The sequence below is a fragment of the Neurospora crassa genome, linkage group II, assembly GCF_000182925.2.
Source record: "Neurospora crassa OR74A linkage group II, whole genome shotgun sequence".
In the NCBI taxonomy this organism is placed as follows: Eukaryota; Fungi; Ascomycota; class Sordariomycetes; order Sordariales; family Sordariaceae; genus Neurospora; species Neurospora crassa.
The window spans coordinates 899,854-920,137 of record NC_026502.1 but is presented as its reverse complement, the minus strand read 5'-3'; the positions used below and the strand labels follow the sequence as shown (position 1 = coordinate 920,137).

Genomic DNA, 20,284 nt, shown 5'->3' with positions numbered 1-20,284 from the left:
ACAAACTCAAGAACGACTGGACCTCGAAGACAAGTGTATCACTTCGCATCCACATTTATTCTTCTTCGCCAGGTGTTATCATCCGCTCGCTACCTTTACCTGGTATCTCTCGTAACTTTCCTAACTATCCTCCCAATTGAATCCTCTGCTCATCTTTTTCCTTTTCCTTGCATCCAACGGGGTAAAAAAAAAACGCACCGGAGATAAAGAAAAAGAATACGGGGTATAAAACCTATGATATCTCCTTCCATTCTTGATTCATTCCGCTATAACTCAACTCGCTAGAGTACCAAAAGCGTGAAACAAAAGAGGAAAGAACCGAAAATTGATCAGGCTAGGACCACCCACCACATACCGCCCAAACCACACATTTCAGTTCATATCTATTGGTCTTTCAGTTCATTTGATCCTTCTTTCCTTCCCTTATTCACATGTGCTACACGCTCAAGATAATGATATGCTGTCCGCAACAAGGCCCTCGTGCGGCCCAGATGACGATGAGCACCCGTGCATCCAGATCAGCGATGAAAATAAAGAAAACATGAGTAAAAATACAACCAATTCGAATATAAATATGCAACAAGAAAATAGTAGAGGTAGTAGCGGCTCTGGTTAAGACGATGATGTTGTCGGCGATGAGAAAACCCGACAGTAATGAGACAGTTATGATTATGGCTTGGTATGACATGGTTTAATGGGTATGATGTAGTTGTTGTACTAGGAAATGGAAGGTAGGTAGGGTATGATGGTTGTGATATGATGGGAAACAGTTTAATTGCTTGTACAGGGGTATAAATGCGATGATGCATACGCTTAGTTAGGAGGTCCAAAACAAACGCGAGATATAATCAAAACAAAATAATGTAGGAAAGGAACCGTCCGGTCGTTGTAGGCGAAACAAATGACGAGAGGCATTGTGGCTGGTGGTATGGATCGGTAACAGGGTATCAGCCGTAAACAAGAGTCCATTTTCACTCCAAGCTCTCACCCAGCCTTCGAATCTCGTCATCATCCAAAGCGCCCATCCACAAGCAGCGCTCAGTAATGCCCTCAATAGGCTGGAAAGAGTACCGGTTGCTCGCTTCGAGAAGCCTCAGCAGCGTCTTGACCACCCCGGCCGCGATCCTGCAACGCTCAAAGTTCACCAAAGGTGCAGTGGTGGGAGAGCTCGCAATCTCGCTCGGTCGCTGGGCGTTGAAGAGGAGGTCGTGTGTGTAAATTCCCACAAAGGGAATACATCCCTCATCAGCCGTCTTCGAATCACCGCCCTCCATCTCTTTGCGCAGGTTATAAAAATTCCTCGTAGGCGACATCAACGTCTCCAACTCTTGCATTGTTCGCTGGTCGCTGGAGGGAACCATCGCCCATGTCTTGTTTAGACGGCCAATCTCATTGCTCATCAGCGCAATGGTCAACTGTGCCATGGTTGCAAAGTTGCGGAAGCGTCGACAATGTGCTGCGATGTGGATGAGCTTGATGATGCAACGAGCCCTTTCCTCGATGTCGCGAGTTAGGACAATCTCGGAAATGGCCCATTTCACCATGATATTGAAACGGGCAATCACAACCTCGACGCCATGCGCATCCGTATCCCTCAAAAATGAAACCCAGCTGCGCGCGTCACAGCCCTTCTGCTCAGCATTCTTCCACCTCATGTCAATCAGTTCTCTCCAGTCGATTTCGTTCAGCGCATCTTTCTCGATCAGTGTAAACTGCTGAGCTAAGATCTCGCTGTCGAATGCCAGAATGAAAGGCAAATGGGCCGAGAGTCTGCTATCGGACGCTTCGGTAACATCGCTAGCTTCGGGCAAGGGCGAGGGTACATCAAGCTGGCGTTTATCACGAGGCGTGCCCTTCGAAGCAGTTGGCTGTACGGGAAAGGAATGTTGATACTGGCCATAAGGAGCAGCTGTTGTGGTCGGAGTAGTATCGGGCGTTGGTGGCAAAGGCTTCGTGTGCCATCCTCCCTGCTGCTGGGATGCGGAACCTTTGGCCATATCCGGAAGCATCTGAAGTGCTTGAATCATGATTGTGGGTGGGGAGGGCGGGTTGGGGCCGAATTGATTTTCAGCCAGGGAATGTGCGGGCTCTGTCGAGATGGCAACACCAACGGCCGAAGGGGTAATGACTCCGTAGTCGTCAACACTCGCATCGAATGGTTCTGCAGACATTTCCGAAGACAGGTCTGTGTCATCTTCACTTTCCAATGTCAGGAAAGACTGTTCTGGCTCTGCAGTGGGTATTGCGTCGTCAACCTTGACGGGCTCCATGCTGTCCGCTTTCTCCACAAAGTCAAACGAAGCTATAGAAGGGTGTTGGGAGCTTTGTACACTCTGCTCATCAGAGGAAGGAGGCTGCAGGATGGAACGATCGGTCCATGATTGCAGGGTATCCTGGTTGACACCATAATTATCCATCATTTCCTGCTCCAGCAGAGGGCTCGAATTGTAGGAGTCCCTGGAAGTAGCAGAAATGAAGGATTCGGCATTGGTAATCCGGTGCTGACGGGGAGTGACGTCCAGATAGCTGTCAGCTATATCCATTGGTGCAGGTGTCGTAGGTGAAGGTGGCATATAGATATTCTTCCCGGCAGCGCGTATGTGTCGTTGTTCCATCCTCTCCTCTCCTGTGACCTCCTCAGGCTGCGTCGGAAGGGGATTGGTATTCTGTTCGGCCTTGAATTTAGGTAGGTCCATGGACAAGCGAATAGTTGACTTTCTTTCGTATTTTCCTTCCAACTTGAGAAGTGCGGCCTCGACACCGCCATCCTCTTCATCGTCAGGAATCTGCGCCAATTTGATCGCCTCAGCCTCGAATGATGGGCGCATCACCGGCTTCGATGAATGAGTGCTGAAGAGGGACAGATGACGTTTTTTCGGGTTTTGCTCAGCGAGTGCTCCGAGAGAAAACATTTCTGGCCGATTGTTAACATCCACGAAGCTACTGGAGTCTTGATGGGCTGGACTTCGTATGAACGAACTTGCGAACGAGTCAGTGTACGTTGTCAGGGATCCGACCGAGCGGGATGTTCTCAGCGGTGGATGATCCAGATCGCCAACATTGGTCACAGCACGAAGGTCACCTCCTGGCCTCCTTCTTAGAATTCGAAGCGGCTGCGGAATGAGGACTTGGGACGAGTCATCAGCCACGGACTCCTCCGAATATGTCGTAGCATCGAAGCTCCTAACGGTTGGCTGTGGCATAATATCGCTAGTATATGACGCGAATCGTCCATGCCTTGCCGACCAAGTTGAATGCTGTGATCTGCTTGAAAGATTTCTGAAGTGCCCATGCAGCCCGCTCCGGGGGGTCTGATCAAAGTCTTGCATGACATGATCAATAGATGGCTGACCGAAATCGTCTGATGGGAGGTCTTCCCCTTCTCTAGGAGTAGAGTCAAGTATAATCGGCGACGCCTGATTGGTCGAGACCGAGTTGCGAAGGACTTGTTGGCCCAGGATGTATGAAGACGTTCTTGGTGTTCCCTGTTGTAGATCTGGCGGCGTATTTGGTGGCGTTGGATCCGCAGTGATTGGGATGAACGAATGCGAAAATGATGCCGATGAACTGGCAGCTGGCAACGCTCCGGACATTACAGGTTGAAGGGTGGTACCATCGACAATGACAATCGAGTCGCTGCCAGATGATATCCCCATATCGCTCCTATGTTGTACATCTTCAACACTGCGAAGGTTAAACGCCGTGTCCATGTGTGCAGCCGAATATTCCATCGCGTTCCCGTGACTTTTGGCTTCTTCGTTTCCAGTTGCCGGAGGAACAGCGTATTCGAGTTTTTCGGCTTCCACAGCAGCATCTTCGCGTATCGCTTTCTTAAAGTCCTCCGCGACTCCAGCGCCGAGCAGATCAATACGCACAGGTGGTCGGACTCCGTTCTGGCGAGCTTTTGATTGCGGTACGACTGCTGTCCCTGGAGGCCGGTTCGTTGTTGCGCCCTCTGGCCCGATGGGCGAGATGTTGGCCAACATTGTTTGATTGGATGGATGTGTTGACGTCTTGTGGCTCAACGCGCGCCGGACGCTTCCAAGCAGCTTCTTCATTCCATGGCTGGACATGGCCGACCCTATGAACTTATCCTTCCGCACCTCTACCGGTTGAAAGACAGTGGTCTGGCCGGAAGGGTCGCCCATGGCACTATTTGGACGTACCTCAACAAAGGCTTGCCCAGGCGGAAAGATGTTACCTTGGATAAGGCTTCCCGCATATGGCAGCGTCAAAAGGAACTCGGCATTTTTGTACAAAACCCTTTCCGTCAAAGTGGCGTGATCATGAAGAGAATCACTCAAGCTGTTGTTCCGCTTGTGCGAAGAGTGCTGAGGTCGGACACGTTTGCCTGTAAGGGAGCGAGGAGTAGTCGCTATGCCTTCGGTGGTATTGTATACGGAGCTGGGGTCCGCTGGGTGAGCAGTCAACGGACGGTTGGATGCTACTTGCGTATGTCGCGAACTCTTAATCGGGAATGAGCACGATACAACCTCGACGCTTGTGACGCTGGTTGGCGAGGCCTGATTCCTCTGAGGTTCATCGATCTCTGGGTTTTCGGGAGTCCCTGGCCTTTCACCCACAATAATGGAGTCGATATGTCCAGCCTTCGCGATCTCAGCGTAGAAGCTCGTTGGTCCGCGAGGGGTCGTCGGGACATTTAGCTCGTCCAACTGGGGCGGACCTTTGTCGTATTTGACCCAGAAGCTGGGAGTCAAGTTTGGGTCACGATGGCCTGCGATACCTCCTGGGGTGATGGGAATATCGGCTGCCAAGGAAGCGTCGAAGTCAGGCCCATCCCAGAATTGCGAACAGATTCTCCTCCAGCACTTCTTGAGCTCAGGTAGAGTCTTCATCTCTATCTTGTGCGCCTTGGATACCTCAGCCCACTCGTCGACCACATCGTTCAAGAGGTTACAGAAAGAAACGCGCAAGTCGTAGTCGACCACGAAATCGTCCATGAAGTAGTTGAGAATCCAGTGTCGGAGGGCTACAAAAGTACGAACACGCACCACCGTCCCCAAGTCACCCTCTCTTGCCAAAGCCCATCGAAGGCGCGCGAACAGCATGGAAAGCAAGTCGTGAGAATCGAGAAACTGTCGATACGTGAGGAAGAAGTCAGACACGAGGTCATAATCCAGAAAGGAGGGCGAGGTGATCTCTGCAACCAGACGAGGCGGCGTAGCGGCAGTCACGGCACCGGTATTTGGCGAATACCTAACAATAAGTCGATCATCGCAGGCAGGTTTGAAGGTCAGCTCGTCAAACATGGCGGGCTCAATCACGAGGTGAGTCGACATGTGGGTGGAGCGCAGCGGCCGATCAGAAGCAGGAGACGTTGACGAGACAGGATTGTCCGAGATACGGTGGTCGCTAATAGCAAAATCCATACCATGAATGGGGCCTGTGCCTGGAGTCGCCGAACAATTTGCCATGGTGCTGTTGATACGACGGTCCTCAACGGAGGCGCTACTTGAGAGTATCTCTTCGGTCGGAGCATAAGATGACCCTCGGATACAGGGCGTTCCTCGAATGCTGAATCTGGGGGTGCCTATCCTCCAGGACGGTATGGCTACTTCCAGCAATGGCGAGCTGGTCATGTCCGTATCCTCAACAGTCCTGGGTCGCGTGCCTTCGCTGGGTTGGGTAATAATGACCTTGAAGCCTCCAGTTTCGGGTTCGCGAACCACATTTCCGTCGGCAAGGGTCGAATCAGATGCGGCTCGGCGGTGTCCTGGCCTTCTAAGACTCCCCAGGTAGTCGCGCCTCGTGATAGGCGGGGTAGGGAGGTCTGGTGTTTGAGCCCATTGGTTGTCGAACATTTTGGTACTTTCTCCAAAAGTATCGTCCTTTTCTGAAGATGAGTGCTCCAGACCAGCTGTATCGGGCGGTGTCATGGGAAATACGAAGGGCGGTTGCGGGTAGCGCTGGTTAGCCGGGCGAATAGTTGGCCTACAAGATTATCAGTATTGACAGTAGAGACACGGTCATCATGACTGCATGCATACCTCAGGTAAATGCGCCCATTGTGCCCGACATTCGCTACGGCAAAGTGTCTTCCTTCGCGTCCTGCAGAGCCTCCATCTGGGGTAATGTCGAAATCGCGACTCCCCTGCCCATATTTCCGCCATGTGCTGATAGGACTGGTGGTGTCGTTTGATTTGCGCTCCGAAACTGGGAGCAACGGTTTGGGTGTTCCTGAGCCTGTGCCTGGTATAGGGGGTCGCGACTTGGGCGTCTTCAGTCGTTCTGGGCCCGTCGAGGCGTACATGGGCATTGTCTTCCCTCCATCTTTTGATAGCTTTTGTGAAGGTCTGCGAAATCGCAGATCGCGCAAAGACCTGGTGGCCAGAAGGGTCGAAGATGTCGGGGTGGGAGTGGAATCTGATCGGTTTCGTCGCAAGGGTTTTTGCTGTCGAAGTCGTGGGGTTTGTGTTGTTGTTTTGAGGGTGCCCGCAGTCGGAGGAGCCGATGGTGAGTCGGCCTCCATTGCGGTGGCACCAGTGGGCAGCCTGATTCTAGCTCGCGACGGCGTCCAGTACTATCTGCTGCTGCTGTTGTTGTAGCTGGCGACGAAGAGGACAGTATCGAGTTCCGAGTCGATGTCGGTGTCGGCCCCGGCGTGTGTATGGGGGACAGGAATGGGGGGGGCAGGGTCAAGGATTGTTTCTGAACTGAGATCGGGGTCGTCGTCGTCTGCGGTGAAAAAGCATAAGGAGTGTTAACGTCTGGTCGCCTGCTAGTCGTTCGTTCTTTCGTTTCGCGCTGCGGCGCTTCCAAGATTCGAGTTGGGATTCGTCTCTTTTCTTTTCTTTTTTGTTTTCCCCCCTATGCGACTTGCGACTTCCCAATCAGCCTTGAACCAGTGGCGGTCTCATTGGCCCGGGCAAGGAAAGAGCGAAAGTATCTCGGTCGGCGAGGCTGTCGTCATAACCGCATTGGACGAGGAAGGAAGGACATGTCTTGGGAAGCAGCCGACGAGTGTTGCACAAGGAACGGTTGATCAAGAAGGCAAAGCAAGGCGAGGAAAGAATGGCAGGGCAGAATGCGAGAGAGGAGAAAAGTCGAAAGGAGGAAGGCACATACCGAGCGTTGTTACCTCTGCTATCCTGGGAAATACCTAGGTACCTAGGTACTGGCAGCAGCGCCGTCAAGGTTGCCCGGACGGTGCACTCTGCCACTCCCTGTCACACACAGCACGCGATTCGGCGCCTGCGAGTCCAGGAATCTTGGATAAGGTACACTTCAATTTGCCTGGGTAAGGTAGTAGGTACCGCCTGCAGGAGGTGTCTGAGCAAGATACCTAGAGGTAGTTAGTATGTAGTAGGTACCTGTAGGCAGTAGGCTCCCCAGAGTGATAAACTTCAACACCGTCCAGAACCCTTCAGTCAGGTGCCTTTGGCAGCAGCTTAGAGGTACCGTTGCCGATTGTGAAGCGGGAGCCAAAAGAATGGAGAAAATGGAGATGGGTAGGTAGAGTTTAGATCGACAAAGTGTCAATCATTACAACAAGGTGTCCGATCACAAGTGGAAGAGCTGGAGGGGAAGCACTGGGGATTCCAGGGGACGTGCAGCTGGAGACGAGATGGAGCAACATGCAAGGTGCGCCCGGACTGTGATTTCGTTGGAGAAAGTCGAATCCTCGACCGCTTCTGCCACTTTGCGGCCTCAGCGTGCCCCCAAATCTCCCAATTGCAATGACAACAAAAGTGCGAGATTGCTCGCACAAACATGGGGTGAACCATCGGAGTATGCTCGGTCTGGAGCCCCACGGAATCAAGAATCTGGCACGAGCGATGGCCCGGACACGAGCTTGGGAGGGACTGGATGGGGTCACTGGAGGAGTCGCGAGAGGAGACGGGGCTGTCTTCTAGACCACGGTGGAACGGGTTCCTTTGGAGATCCTATTTTTTTTGTCTTGTTTTTCTTATTTTTGCTCTTATCTTTTTTTTTTGTTCCACTTGCAAGGCTGCGTCAGTTTCTGCATGCTCGTCATCTTGGGTCCTCCTTTCCTGTTGTGACTTGGGACGAAACACTCTCTGCTGGCCAGGGGTCCAGGTCCAGTACTCACTATGACCACCCACCGAACGGATGCCCTGGGCTACTACCCGACTTCCTGGAGTTCCTGGGGACCCTTCTTCAACTCCCCAGAGGTACGGACTCAACGAGTAGGGGGGGGGGGGGGGGGGGGGGGGGGAAGGGGAAGAAGAGGGAAGGCTTCTCTTGGCGCCCAGAACCCACGGCCCCCAAGTGATTTACAGTGGCCGCCGTCTGCAACTGAACCCCTGGGCACTTGAGGTTATGTCCATTGTTTCTCGCTTATGAAGTATGGAGGTTCTGGGCCTGCTTCTTGCACTTCTTCCTCGCTCCCTCGCTTGTGACAGCTTGCCCTATTTTGCTCAAAAAAAGTGTTCCTCCTGTCCCTGCCCATCAGGGTCAGGGTCAACAGTGAGAACAGACATGTGGTTGACAAGGGCACCACGCGTGGGTCCTCTTTTTTGACGACGGGAAGACGATCCAGTTTGGTCCCAGAAACCCGACTTCCATACCTCTAGGACGGGATGCCCGTACAGTTTGCTTCTCCACCCCTGGTTCCGCGCCCGAGTTCATTCCATTTCACTGCGGAATTCCGTGAATCGCCTCGAGACGACGTGCAGACCTGATCTTCCACGCACAGGAAGCTCGGAGGGCGCAAGTCACAACGGCCGCATTTAGCAGAACCGGGCACGACCGGTACAATCCTCCAGCGACAACACCATCCAATTACCAGTCAGCCGTTTTCCTTTTTCTTTTCTTTTTTTTTTTTTTTTTTTTCCCCTCTTACACGAATCCCACGGACCGTGGAACTCAAGTCCTGGTGCCATCCGCGAGACGGCATCCATTGACGAGACGGAACCATGGACCACAAGCGGGATCACAAATTTTGGCGAGCCCGCATTGGATAGCGAGCATCGACCCTGATGATGGCGACAAAACAAGGTTCCCTTGTTGTCTCGATCGATCAACCATGCGATTGGAAAGCAAGGGCGGGTCGAATCCTTTCTTCTCAGTCACGTTCCGGGGACTTCATCGGACTTGTCAAAAATAACCTCTCTTTCGAAAAACCTTGGAAAGATACCCTACCTACTCCGAAACTCTTTGCTCGCCGTCTTACGAAAGCTCTGTATTACTACCTGCATAGCTGACATTCTTGACATCACGCGTGTGCCACCGAGATCACTTCTCACATCTCAATTTTTTGATTTTTCTCCAAAGTTCTTATCCTTTTTTTCTTTTTTCGTTTCAGTCTTCAAAACACTCAACATCATGATACGATGCGATTGCCGAGAGCCTGGTTTGCCTGGTCTGGTGGCCAATGGGTTCGCTTCCAACATGTTCATTTCCCAACCTGCCGGGTCCTAGGACGTTTCGATCGCCCACTATCGAGAGCCCCTCAAGGTCTGCCTGGGCAGATGCAATTCCCTCTGCCCCACACGCTAATAACAGCTCAACTTCGAATGGGTGGGTACCTACCGAGGCCCCCCGAATGTCTGTTCAAGTCTCATCCTGAGACAAGTACGCTTTTCTTCTCTTCGTATATCGAACGATGGAAAATATCAAGGCGGCCAGCCATGTATTGCAAGGTGGGCAAAATAGTAAGAAAAAACCAGCGACAAACTTGGTTATCGGACAATTAAACCGACTGTCACAGAAAGATCCAGCCGCACACCTCCAGTGCCTTGTCCATCTGCGTGCTGCAAGATGCAATCACTCGCAGCAGCTTTGTACGGGGGTGAATCACTAGTTGACGCGCAGTTACCTACGTATCCAATACAATTGTTTTTGTTCCTGCAGCGACCACAAACGGACCAGCAGATCAATGGCAATCATGCCGTCACTCAGTGCGATCAGTCGCCTATCACTGGCTGCTTGTCTAACGATGGCCCTCAGCTTTCCCTCCCCCCCCTCTTTCAAAGGCTTCCATGTCACAACATTCACGCAGGTTTCCCTAAGTACTCCTCCTTCAACATCGTTTGTCGATCCCGTTGTAGAGATAAGATCTTGAAACTCACTGCACCGTGCTGCCCGACGACGCCTACGTTTTTCCGTCCGAACTCTCGTCTTGAGGTCCGTGAGTCTGAGATTCCCCGAGACAAGAGCACACGCATTTACGGACACAGGTACACACATACATATATACATACAGATACACTATTTGCTTGAAAGACACGGGTAACGGCCGCGGTCCGCACTCGGATTGTGTAGAGACTCGAGCTAGACTCGAGCGTTTTCTTTTGAAGAGGAAAAGAAAGGGTTTCTCGTATAGGCCATTAGAGGGGTAACCAACATTGCGAAACCGTGGGTTATCATGTCTCGAAGTGAGACCTCCGAGACCTTCGATGCCATTGGTGTCAGTCAGTGGCTTCAATTCTAGGAACCCAAACACTACGTGGTCCCTTTTTCTTTTTCTTCGTGGTCCGCTCGTTTTCGAACCAGTAGGCTTGAAAGGAAAGGTGTGATGCCAAACCGTAATGGTGGGTTCTCTGTATCACATTATACAGAAAGTAATGGTACTCAACATTCAGCTCCCAGAGTGCAGTGGTGGGGGACTGGAAGCGAGGCACACGGACGGGAGGGAGGGAGGGAGACCATCCACCACCGGATGTTGAGCCATTTGCGGTTTTTTGGGACTTCCTCACCTCCGTCAAGCAGGTAACTTTCGAGTCGCATTACGTCAATAGCCAACGGTCAGGCTACCTCTCATCCCTCCCAGTGTTCAGAGCCTCAGCTCATGGCCGTGCAAACCTTTTCGACCGCTTAAGTGGAATGTCGCACGGTACCTTTCTGGTAGGTACCCGGGGCTTCTTGGCGGACCTGTCGGCAGTTGCAGCGGAATGGCTAACGGTTACGGTTTGCTGCAGCCGTTGCCCGTTGGACAAGCTCTCAAAATACATGGGTATTCTCATGACGAGCTACCTACCGTAGGGAAGATGGAGTCTATCCTCTGCTCGTTCAAACCTGCGATGCACACTCACGTAGGCTTAGAGGATCCCCATGTGAACCACTAACTCCAACACAAATCTTCATTCACTTTCTCCATTGCTGCTCCATGCCAGACTCTCCAAAAAGAGAACAATCGCCTCGCTTTTGGTTTGATGCCATTTGCGGCGAATGATCAGCGACATTTACAGTAGTGTACTGAAATTATGCTGGTAAGCGGCTGTAGCGAATGTAACGTTCTTTTGATGAGTTTAGGTATGCTTAACCGTGTAGACTTACACACACACACACACACAGTCAGTGATATATGTGTTGGTGACAAGGCTAGACCCGGAAGGGGTCAAATTGACTGCGTTCAGTTCCGATGGAAAAATGGAGGGGGGGGGGGGGGGGGAGGGAAAAAAGAACTCATTACAACAGACTGCCATTGTCGTTGCCGATCAAACATTACTGGTGGCATTATGACGATGAGATCGGATGCTACAATGATTGAATGGATAGGTACAGGTTTCCTTTTTTAAAACTCGACTGGTCTTTCCCCTGTCTGGTTTATAATGAAGTGCGGGGGGGGTGACTTGTTTTCTGTTCTATGTTTAGGTTTGAACAATGTACTAATCCTATATCTAGTGGGTGGTTGGAAAGACGGAATGTTGACAATGAAGCGATTCCCAAGTCGCTAGATGGTTGTGTGTGCGTTTGTGAAACACAAAGACAAGTAGGGCTATAGTTACTAAGCCCAATGCACCTTCCAATCAAAAATCGGACCATATCAGTTCAATCGGGTATGGTGTAGCGGTAACATCGTTGACTCTCACTTCTCAGGAGTGACTGCTCTCTCAACAGCCCCGGGTTCGACTCCCGGTATCCGAGTCTCAACATTTTTTTAGCAAGATTTTGCAATCTCTAGGTTGGTAAATGTTTTGCTTGTTGCTTGTCGCACATTTGTTTCTGGCTGTGTTTTCCTTTTTCTAGAGTGTGTTTTGTTCTTCCCCTTTTTCTTTCTTTTTGGTTTATCCATGGAGAACGGGCGAACAGTCGCTTTCTGTAACATGTTTCATTTCGCTGAATGTTTTGGAATCTTCGCCTGAATCACAGTCAAAGGCATACTGATGAATGAGAACATCGAATTTGGTTCCGGTACAATGCATGTTTTTCTCTGAACATGATGGTCCTTACAGCTCAGACAATAAAGATTCAATTAACTGCAAAACCTTGTCCCACTTCTAATCATGTTAACCCGGCGTGTGGTTGAGAGAACAAAACCGAACATGGACACTTCAACGTTATCCATCCTACTAGGGAAGGAAGGCCGTTGCAAGGCTGTGATATGCCTCCTTATGACTTGGAACCACGCCGTCCAGAGTCTATTAGGGATTATTTGGTTCAGGAAGGAGTTTGAAGATTGCCTAGAAGATAAAATCAAGACGCATGCATGCGAGCAAGAGTATACTGAAGGTGTGATGTAGTGGACTGAATACATTGGTTTGGTTTGTTCATACGAACACTTTGTTACCACAATGTCTCGAATTTCGAGAACATTTGTGATATCGATACTGTGTCTCCATTTGGGTGTTATGATAGATATTGTCTCAGGCAAAACAGCTGTACTTTTCGAGTACACCCATTATCATGATTACCATGAGGACTCATGGATACAGCATGCCAAGAACCAACAAAATTCCAATTCATCAAAAGGGTATATACGCCTCATACGCCTTTACGTCTTAGAAAATGAACCATTACCATCAACTCCCATTACCCAAGAAGCTACTCAATCATCAAACCCACCAAACTCTTCATCACTATCGTCCACCTTCTTCACCGGAGCCTTCGGCTTGGGTGGGTTCGCCGCAAGCGCAGCTGCCCTCTCCTCCGCCGCCTTGGCCTCGTTCCGTTTCCTCACCTCCTCAATCATCTGCTCCAGCTTGAGATGCTCCTCCTTCTCTTTCTCCGTCATCTCGCTGAATTTCTTGGCCTCCCTCTTTCTCCTCTTCTTCTCGCGCCTCTGCAGTTTCGTCTCCTCCTGTTCCGCCTTGCCGCTCCACGCCTCGTTCTTCTTGCGCTTGTCGCCCGTATTCTCTTCCTGTGCCCGCTTTGCCTTCTCCTCCTTCCACTTGGCCAGCTCTTCCTGACGCTTTTTCTCGCGCACCTTGTCCTTGAAAGGAATTTCTTCCGTGTTGATGCCCAGACCCAGAGAGCGGTCGATCTTGGCTTCGCGGACTTCGGGCATCTTGGGCAGCTCGAGAAGGCCGTAGCCCTTGGCTAGGTCGAGCCAGTCGAGGTCGGCGATGCGGAAGATGGAAGAAGCTTGGTGTTCGATGTAGGAGCGCGTCCAGGAAACGAAAGCGAGCTGGGCCATCTGGAAGATCTCGCGGTCGGCGAGGGCTTGCGATCGGAAGGCGGCGGAGACGCGCTCGACTTCATCAGGGGTGACGGAAATGGCGGGCTTCTCCAGGGGCGTGATGGGAGTTTGACGGACTTCAAGAAGCTGTACGTAGCCTTCCTCGCGACCCGGCTGGAGCAGAACGACGGCGAGACCCCGACGACCGGCACGGCCGGCACGACCGCAGCGGTGAATGAAAACCTTGGTGTCCGTGGGCGGGTCGTGCTGGATAACGAGGTCGACTTGGGGGATATCAAGACCGCGGGCGGCAAGATCGGTGGTGAGGAGGACCATGGGCGAGGTGGTGTTGACGAAACGCTCATAGTTCTTTTCGCGGACTTTAGGTTCGAGTTTGCCGTGCAGGGAGGTGACGGAAAAACCGGCGGGCAGGACGGCGCCGAGAATGCGGCTGAAGTACTTGACGGCCATGCATGAAGAGAAGAAGATGATGGATCGCTGGGGCCTGGGCTCGAGCTTTTCGAGGAGCTGGACAATTGCTGGCATTTTCTGGCTGGCTGGGGTAACAAGGTAGCTCATCTGTAGAGACATTGGTGTTTTCCTCTCTTGAATTATGCCACCGTCCTTCAGACTCTTCACTCTGACGGTGATCTTGTGTGGGTACAATAGACCAACTGTAATCAGCCTTTCAACGGCGTCACTGAGCGAAGCACTGAAAAGACCAGTACGGCGCTGCTTCGGAAGATATCCGAGAATGCGGTTGAGCTCGTTCGCGAAACCCATATCGAGAAGGCGATCGGCCTCATCCATAATGAGAACCTCAAATGTAGACGCGGGAGCCTTGACGTATGCGCTCGACAAGAGTTCGGCAAGACGGCCGGGAGTGCCAATTAGGAGATTCGGGGAAAGACGAAGGAATGTACCGAGATCCTCAGCAGCCTTGGTGGTGCCTCCGACAAGTAGTTGGGGGACAACGACAGGCTGGGTTGCTGTTGGGCGCTTCTCGTCGCTTTTGGCGTGGGAAATGGCTTCAGCGGAGGGTTCGTGAAACTTGACGAGGGAAACGAGGACATTGTAAATCTGGGTTGCAAGTTCGCGGGTGGGCGAGATGATAATGCCTTGGACATGGTTTCGCTTGGCTGGTTCTTCGCCGCGCAGGAGTTTCTGTTGCAGAATCGGTTAGCATATGATCATCCTGAGCTGGTAGACAGCAAGAGATCCGGCTTACCTCAACTACCGGAATCAAAAAGGCAAGTGTCTTTCCACTGCCTGTTACGGCCTCGACGACAACATCTTTATTTCCACGGAAGAGCTCAAGGCATGACTTTTGAACGGGAGTCGGCTGGGTAAAGCCCATGGAGGAGAGGTAGTCAAGAATCCATTGGGCGAGAGGAGGCGTGAGAGCGTCCCAAGACCTTGGAGGCTTCCGGACCTTAGTCTGTGGTTGGGTAGGCGCCATGTTAATTATGTGGTTGGCGGAGTATCGGGGCGTTGTAATCGATCCCTGAAGCTCTGCGTATTGCCCGTGGTGATAGCAGTGCGATGCTGTTGAAACAAAAATTGGCCTGGCGACCATCCAAACAATCCTTATCTTATCTGCCTATCGATAAAGCTAGCGTGAGCGTAACCTCGCAAGTTGCATACAGTACACAGCAGCCTTCACTTCTTTCGAATCCAATTTGATCGGTCCAAACCTAAAGATCTTCCCATTAGATTTCAGAAATTCGTTGGACAACTCACGACTTATACTAATTATATCCCAGATGTGCGCTCAAGCCGTTTTGTATCGTGAATATCAATAGACAGCTTTCGGATCTTCACGATCGTCTGTTGTTACTAGTGCAATTATCAGATATTGGAATGTGGGTCTCATCGAAGAACCCACGCAGCCACGGCAACCTGACAAAGGCTTGATCTTATTTGCTTACATGGTATAGGTAGTGTAATGCTACAACTGAAGGTGTCAATATTCAGCTCGACTAAGCTCCAGTGGCTCCCAAAATTGAAGTCTACGTCGTCTTCATCCAACCTTGTTTGACGACTGGCCGTCTGCTCAAGTCCATGATAGGCAAACATGCTAAGAACGCTTGAACCACTTTTACATGATGAGGAGATTGTGTACAAAGAAATCCCCATCAACCGAGATCGACCAAGGTGATGAACGTCAACGGTTGAGCAGAGTACAAAGTCTCTTTTCAACAAGGCACGGCAATATACTATGGTATAGGTATATCGAGCAACGCCTGGCATGAACTGAAAATGGCGGCATTCACGCCCAACCGTCTTCCTTCAGTTCAGTCTCAACTTCCTGTTGTCACATGCAAGGTCGCGTCGCTGTGTGCTGTTGCTGCTCTTGAAAGGCCACCACCCACCAATGTCATCACGCCTTGCCGCAATTGGGGTAACGGACCAGGGCAGTGAGCTGGGGAGCCCGGTGCAACCACCTGAAGCGCAACGCAGGACACGCGCCGGCTGATTCCCACTCGCACTCATGGCCGGGCATCCGCAACAGCCGAAATTTCTGTTCTTCACAAACACCGAACCACTGTCATTCGTCTATGATCGTCATCACTGGATCCTAAACCAAGTCCAGCCCAGGGTAACGTGCCACCTCAGCCACCGAGTACGGGTACAGTTTCTTTTTTTTCCTGCTTTGCACATCTTTTTTTCCTCTTGCTGTCAAGATACCCTTCTTTTTCCTGGACCTGAACCCTCCATATCCTATCGATTCGGCAGAAGAGTCGAAAAGAACCGACACTTGCCAGTCAGAAGCATCATTACTCGTCTTGATGCCACCACGGGTTTCCCTAATTTGCTGAGATACTGTCTGTCTTACTTGACTAAGGAACCCGGTCCATCTTGGTTACAGGTCACCTATCCCCGGCCCCCCGGTCACCCGTCCCGCCTCAGCTCAGCTCGGAGGTTGGAGCCCTCTCATTCTTCCACTTGTCATCTTTCAAAAATCCCGCCAACTTTTTTTGAACCCTTTCCCCCCGGCAAGCCATGCGGTGGAGTCATCACACTCCGCCGCATCGTCTACAACAACTTTCACGCTGGATTCCTTCGCCCAACACGTAGCGTCCTTGTTTTCCCGAAACCAACAAATACACCACCAACACCAACACAACGCTACCTCTCCTTGTACTGGTTGGTCTTCGGCATACGACTGCTTGACCGGCGCGCGCGAGACTAGAAAAGATAGCCACATCCACTCTTCCTTCTGGCCTCTGCGCTTCTACGACCTGCAACGCATCCTCTCGGGCGCCATCTCGCTGCCCGCCCTGCCTCCCTTCCCCTACGACAATATGCCTACGCGTAGCAGTATTCCGGCGACGCCTCGGATCATCTCGCCCAGCCCGACACCCTCGGAACGCGATGCGCTAGACTCATACACGGGGCCCATGACCAGGGCTGCGAGGAGACGGCTGGCCACACCGTTACCTGTTAGTGAAGAGGGCAACGAGGAGGATGGCGTGCCCGCTCTACGGAAAGCGCGCACAAGAAGCAGAAGCCCGGTAGAGACGCGCCCAACGGCCGGCCGGCGGACATCCAAAAAGCGGACCACCAAGACCGCCGATGCGAAAACGACCTCCACAGACTCGACAGCAGCCGCGCCCAAGGGAGACATGGCCGTGTCCGAAAAGCAGGAGAAGGAGGTATCGAACGGCCACCTGCTGCCACCACAACCGGCAGGCTATACAGGCTGGGGCTGGAAAGACATTAGTCGCAGTCCGAGCCCGCTTGGCCTGATCCCAATCCACAGGCACTGGAAGGCCTTTATACACAAGCACGAGGTACCGAGGAAAGCGCTCCACGTGTCCATCGGCTTCTTTGTCGTATGGCTCTACCTGTCGGGAACGCAGACACTGTCGGTGTGCCCTTACCTCATGGCTGCCCTAATACCCATCGCGGCCGTGGACGTTCTCCGGCACCACAACGCGGCCTTTAACCGGCTCTACGTCAAGGTGCTGGGGGCGCTGATGCGTGAGAGCGAGTTTACGGGTTACAATGGCGTCATTTTCTACCTGCTCGGAGCCTGGATCGTCCTGGGCTTCTTCCCCAAGGATGTCGGTGTCGTGGGTACTCTGCTGCTTAGCTGGTGTGACACTGCGGCAAGTACGTTTGGACGGCTGTACGGCCGTTACACACCCCGTATTCGAAGCGGCAAGTCGCTTGCCGGGTCCTTGGCTGCATTTCTGGTCGGTGTGGGCACCTCTGCCTTTTTCTGGGGCTGGCTGGTGCCTACCAAGGGCCCCATGCCCGGCGACGAGCTCTTCATGTTCACGGGCACCCTTCGCCTGCCCCAGCTCCTGTCGGAAGCGGTCGGGCTTACCCCGGCTCAGGCGACAATCTCGGGTGGTCTTGCTCTGGGCATCATGAGCCTCTGGTCTGGCTTTGTCGCTGCGGCGAGCGAGGTGGCTAACGTCTGCGGACTGGATGACAACCTCACGATCCCCGTCCTGAGCGGTCTCGGCATCTGGGGGTTCCTGAAGATTTTTGGCTAAACGAGGGAGGATTTGGCACAAGCTTGATTGACAATACCTGATACATCTACTTTGGCTTGACTGTGGTCAACGATGCATATCACCGGCGTTCTGGGGCGGCAAGGGGTTAAAAGGAGTCCGATTGTTCAACGTTTGAATGGGCGGCTGATGTCGGTGCTATGACACTTTTGTAATGGATGGATTCTGCGGCAAGACCGGGCAAAGGCCTATAGTCAGGTCTAGAGATACACACTCATACCCAGCTGCACCTGTATATCTCACCACTTTTTGTATATATCCTATCACCTACGGCTGCAGCTATCCTACATCGTCTCGTGTCGGGAGCATCTAGCCATCAACTTTGAAAAGCCATCAAGGGCATATCCCCGTTCGTTCTGCATCTTTAAACAGAACTCGGAGAACAAGGTGCTGATCCGATAATGAACCATGCCGTCTCCTTCAGGACCAGGGCCACCCGGGTCACTCGGGATTTGTGTTCTTGTGGGTGGAACTGGACGAGGCCGGACGTTAAAGGCCCGCCTCGGGCTGTTCGTCTGCCTGCATCTGTCACGCGGTGTCCGCACCTCGAAATGACATGCATTGACTCAGCCCGGCTTGTCAAGCGACCTAGGTAGGCGGTGAGTAAGTCACATCTTTTTCGCAGCCAAACCGTGAAAAGGCGGAAAGAACGGGCGGATGTTGTGAGAAGATCCGGGGAAGGAGCAAGGTCGTGAAGCACGACAGCAAAGGAAGTGCAGGGGAGGGGATGCGTTTTTGACAAGGGTTGTCTCGCGCCTGCTACTTTCATTTTGGTATGTAATTTTTTTTTCGACTTTGATCGATTTTTCTTGTCCTATTATCCTCCGTTAACGGAACTTGCCTTTTTCCAGCACCTCTCATCCTCTCAGAACTGGACATCGTGATTCACAAATGGGATTTTTTCAGTCTGTTTCTCTACTACCGACCCGCACTTCACCACCTTACCTCTACACATTCGGCTACCAAGCCTTCGTGATCCTCCGACATCGTTCTTCCCATGATTACACGACATGATAATGTCCACGAATGGCCCGGATATCATGTCACGCCTGGTAACCTATCGGTTGATATGATTCGCGAGTTTTCATGGTCCGAAAAGCCTAGCCGCATTTGTCTGCCACGAACTGCGAACTGCTGAGGCTTGGCCTGCAAACCAGCCGTTACAAGCTGCGCGGACGTCTACGGGAGAGAGCAATTGGTAGATAGCTCTAGGTAAGTAGACGAACTACGAGCGGCAAAAGAGTTCTTCGCCCCCCATACGGTTTGGCCCTATCCACGATTACCTACTACCTACTGACGTTTCTTTTCTGTTTTTCTTTTCTCTAACGACATCTTAGAAGCCAAACGAATGTCCCTTGGACAACAAAGCATGCAGCTAGGCTGCCATCCACTATCATTTTCCCCTCAGATGGACCATCAGTCAACATCGTCAATCTCAATGCTTGCCTTCCCGCCACATCCTTCCTTTTTGAAAACCTCGTCACAACACAAAACATGAAGAGGAAGCTTGTTTCTCATACCCCCGGGCGCGGATTTGGCACGTCATGTACGCTTCGTGTACGTTGTCCGGCATGGTTCTCTCAGCAGGCACGTTGGGGCTCCGGCTATGGCATCTTTCATCCTATGAAATCGTGCCCAGTCATCAGTCGTCCGGCGCAAGTTTGGTTGGACTGCATTTCCCTAATTCCACTCAAACACTGAGGTTACAGTTTCGCTTTTCCATGTCACCAAATGTCCCCACACGGGCTACATCCAGCCGCGGAACCCATTTTCCTTCTCGAACACCAGTAACAACCAGCCGTCGTCGTCCCCTGCACCCATACGTCTTTGCGCCGTGCCACGCCATGGACGTGCAGGAGGGCTTGATGCGTTGTCCCCTTGCTGCCCTCCCGAGCCTGCATCAGGCACGAAGGGATTTATTTTATGTACGTATGTACACCGTTTGCATACCTACCTACACCACATCCACGGGCCATGTCACATACCAGCCAAGGTACCTGTTCTTCCACCGGTTCGTCGTTGGAACGTTCGAGCTCTCCGTTGTCAGGCTTCTGCCACTCCTACCCCATAGGATAAGCTGACCACCGGGCTGGACTCTTCACTTTCACCGGCACTTCTGACGCAATGCCTCGCGCCGCCATTGGGGGTTGTTTTCGCGGGGGCGCAAGTTCGCATCCTAGCTATCAGCCATGCGAGGTGAATTGGGCCGGCCTAGCTTTGCCTCTCTCAGATGCTAGCAGGGTCCGGGTTGATGGCGCTCAAGTGAGTGGCCCGACGACAGCATATCATATCGCTTCTCGCTTCTTGTTGGTGGACGGCAAAACCGCACTAGCTACGTCTTCGCATGCTTTGCAAGTCATGCTCCTCCCCCACCTTATCGAGGTACCCTCTGGCTAGAATTAATGTCTGGGAATTTGCCTGTGGTTGGGGGACGCAGGAT

At 52.1% G+C, this 20,284-nt stretch overlaps 3 protein-coding genes and 1 non-coding gene across 5 annotated transcripts; 2 read left to right on the top strand and 2 right to left on the bottom strand.

The window, feature by feature from the left end:
- Positions 1 to 36: 36 nt before the first annotated feature.
- On the bottom strand, positions 37 to 7,498 carry NCU03379. Of its 2 annotated transcripts, XM_011395233.1 has the most exons (3): positions 7,087 to 7,498; positions 6,009 to 6,828; positions 37 to 5,952 (listed from the first exon to the last, which is right to left on the bottom strand). In XM_011395233.1, exons 2-3 carry the CDS (start codon positions 6,488 to 6,490, stop codon positions 972 to 974), a joined length of 5,463 nt encoding a protein of 1,820 aa, XP_011393535.1. In that variant the 5' UTR covers positions 6,491 to 6,828; positions 7,087 to 7,498; the 3' UTR covers positions 37 to 971. The 2 variants fall into 2 exon arrangements, with proteins under 2 accessions (XP_011393535.1, XP_011393536.1); XM_011395234.1 differs by lacking the exon at positions 7,087 to 7,498 and having other exon boundaries at positions 6,009 to 7,044.
- A 4,260-nt stretch (positions 7,499 to 11,758) lies between these two features.
- Positions 11,759 to 11,850, top strand: NCU15260. The gene has a single exon. It is a non-coding gene; the product is annotated as a tRNA-Glu (tRNA).
- Positions 11,851 to 12,440: 590 nt separating this feature from the next.
- NCU03380 (ATP-dependent rRNA helicase spb-4) lies at positions 12,441 to 14,857 on the bottom strand. Its single transcript, XM_951734.2, has 2 exons — positions 14,550 to 14,857; positions 12,441 to 14,485 (listed from the first exon to the last, which is right to left on the bottom strand). Exons 1-2 carry the CDS (start codon positions 14,778 to 14,780, stop codon positions 12,752 to 12,754), a joined length of 1,965 nt encoding a protein of 654 aa, XP_956827.1. The 5' UTR covers positions 14,781 to 14,857; the 3' UTR covers positions 12,441 to 12,751.
- Positions 14,858 to 15,853: 996 nt separating this feature from the next.
- Positions 15,854 to 18,268, top strand: NCU03381 (phosphatidate cytidylyltransferase). The gene has a single exon (XM_951735.3). The coding sequence runs from the start codon at positions 16,627 to 16,629 to the stop codon at positions 17,824 to 17,826; it is 1,200 nt and encodes a 399-aa protein (XP_956828.2). The 5' UTR covers positions 15,854 to 16,626; the 3' UTR covers positions 17,827 to 18,268.
- Positions 18,269 to 20,284: the final 2,016 nt, after the last annotated feature.

Bases quoted from the DNA above. Each gene is read 5' to 3' on its own strand.
- NCU03381 (XM_951735.3), top strand. From the start codon at position 16,627: ATGCCTACGCGTAGCAGTATTCCGGCGACGCCTCGGATCATCTCGCCC.
- NCU03379 (XM_011395233.1), bottom strand. From the start codon at position 6,490: ATGGAGGCCGACTCACCATCGGCTCCTCCGACTGCGGGCACCCTCAAA. The intron at 5,953-6,008 runs GTATGCATGCAG...ATAATCTTGTAG, and splicing joins AATGGGCGCATTTACCTGAG to GCCAACTATTCGCCCGGCTA.
- NCU03380 (XM_951734.2), bottom strand. From the start codon at position 14,780: ATGGCGCCTACCCAACCACAGACTAAGGTCCGGAAGCCTCCAAGGTCT. The intron at 14,486-14,549 runs GTAAGCCGGATC...ATTCTGCAACAG, and splicing joins TTTTGATTCCGGTAGTTGAG to AAACTCCTGCGCGGCGAAGA.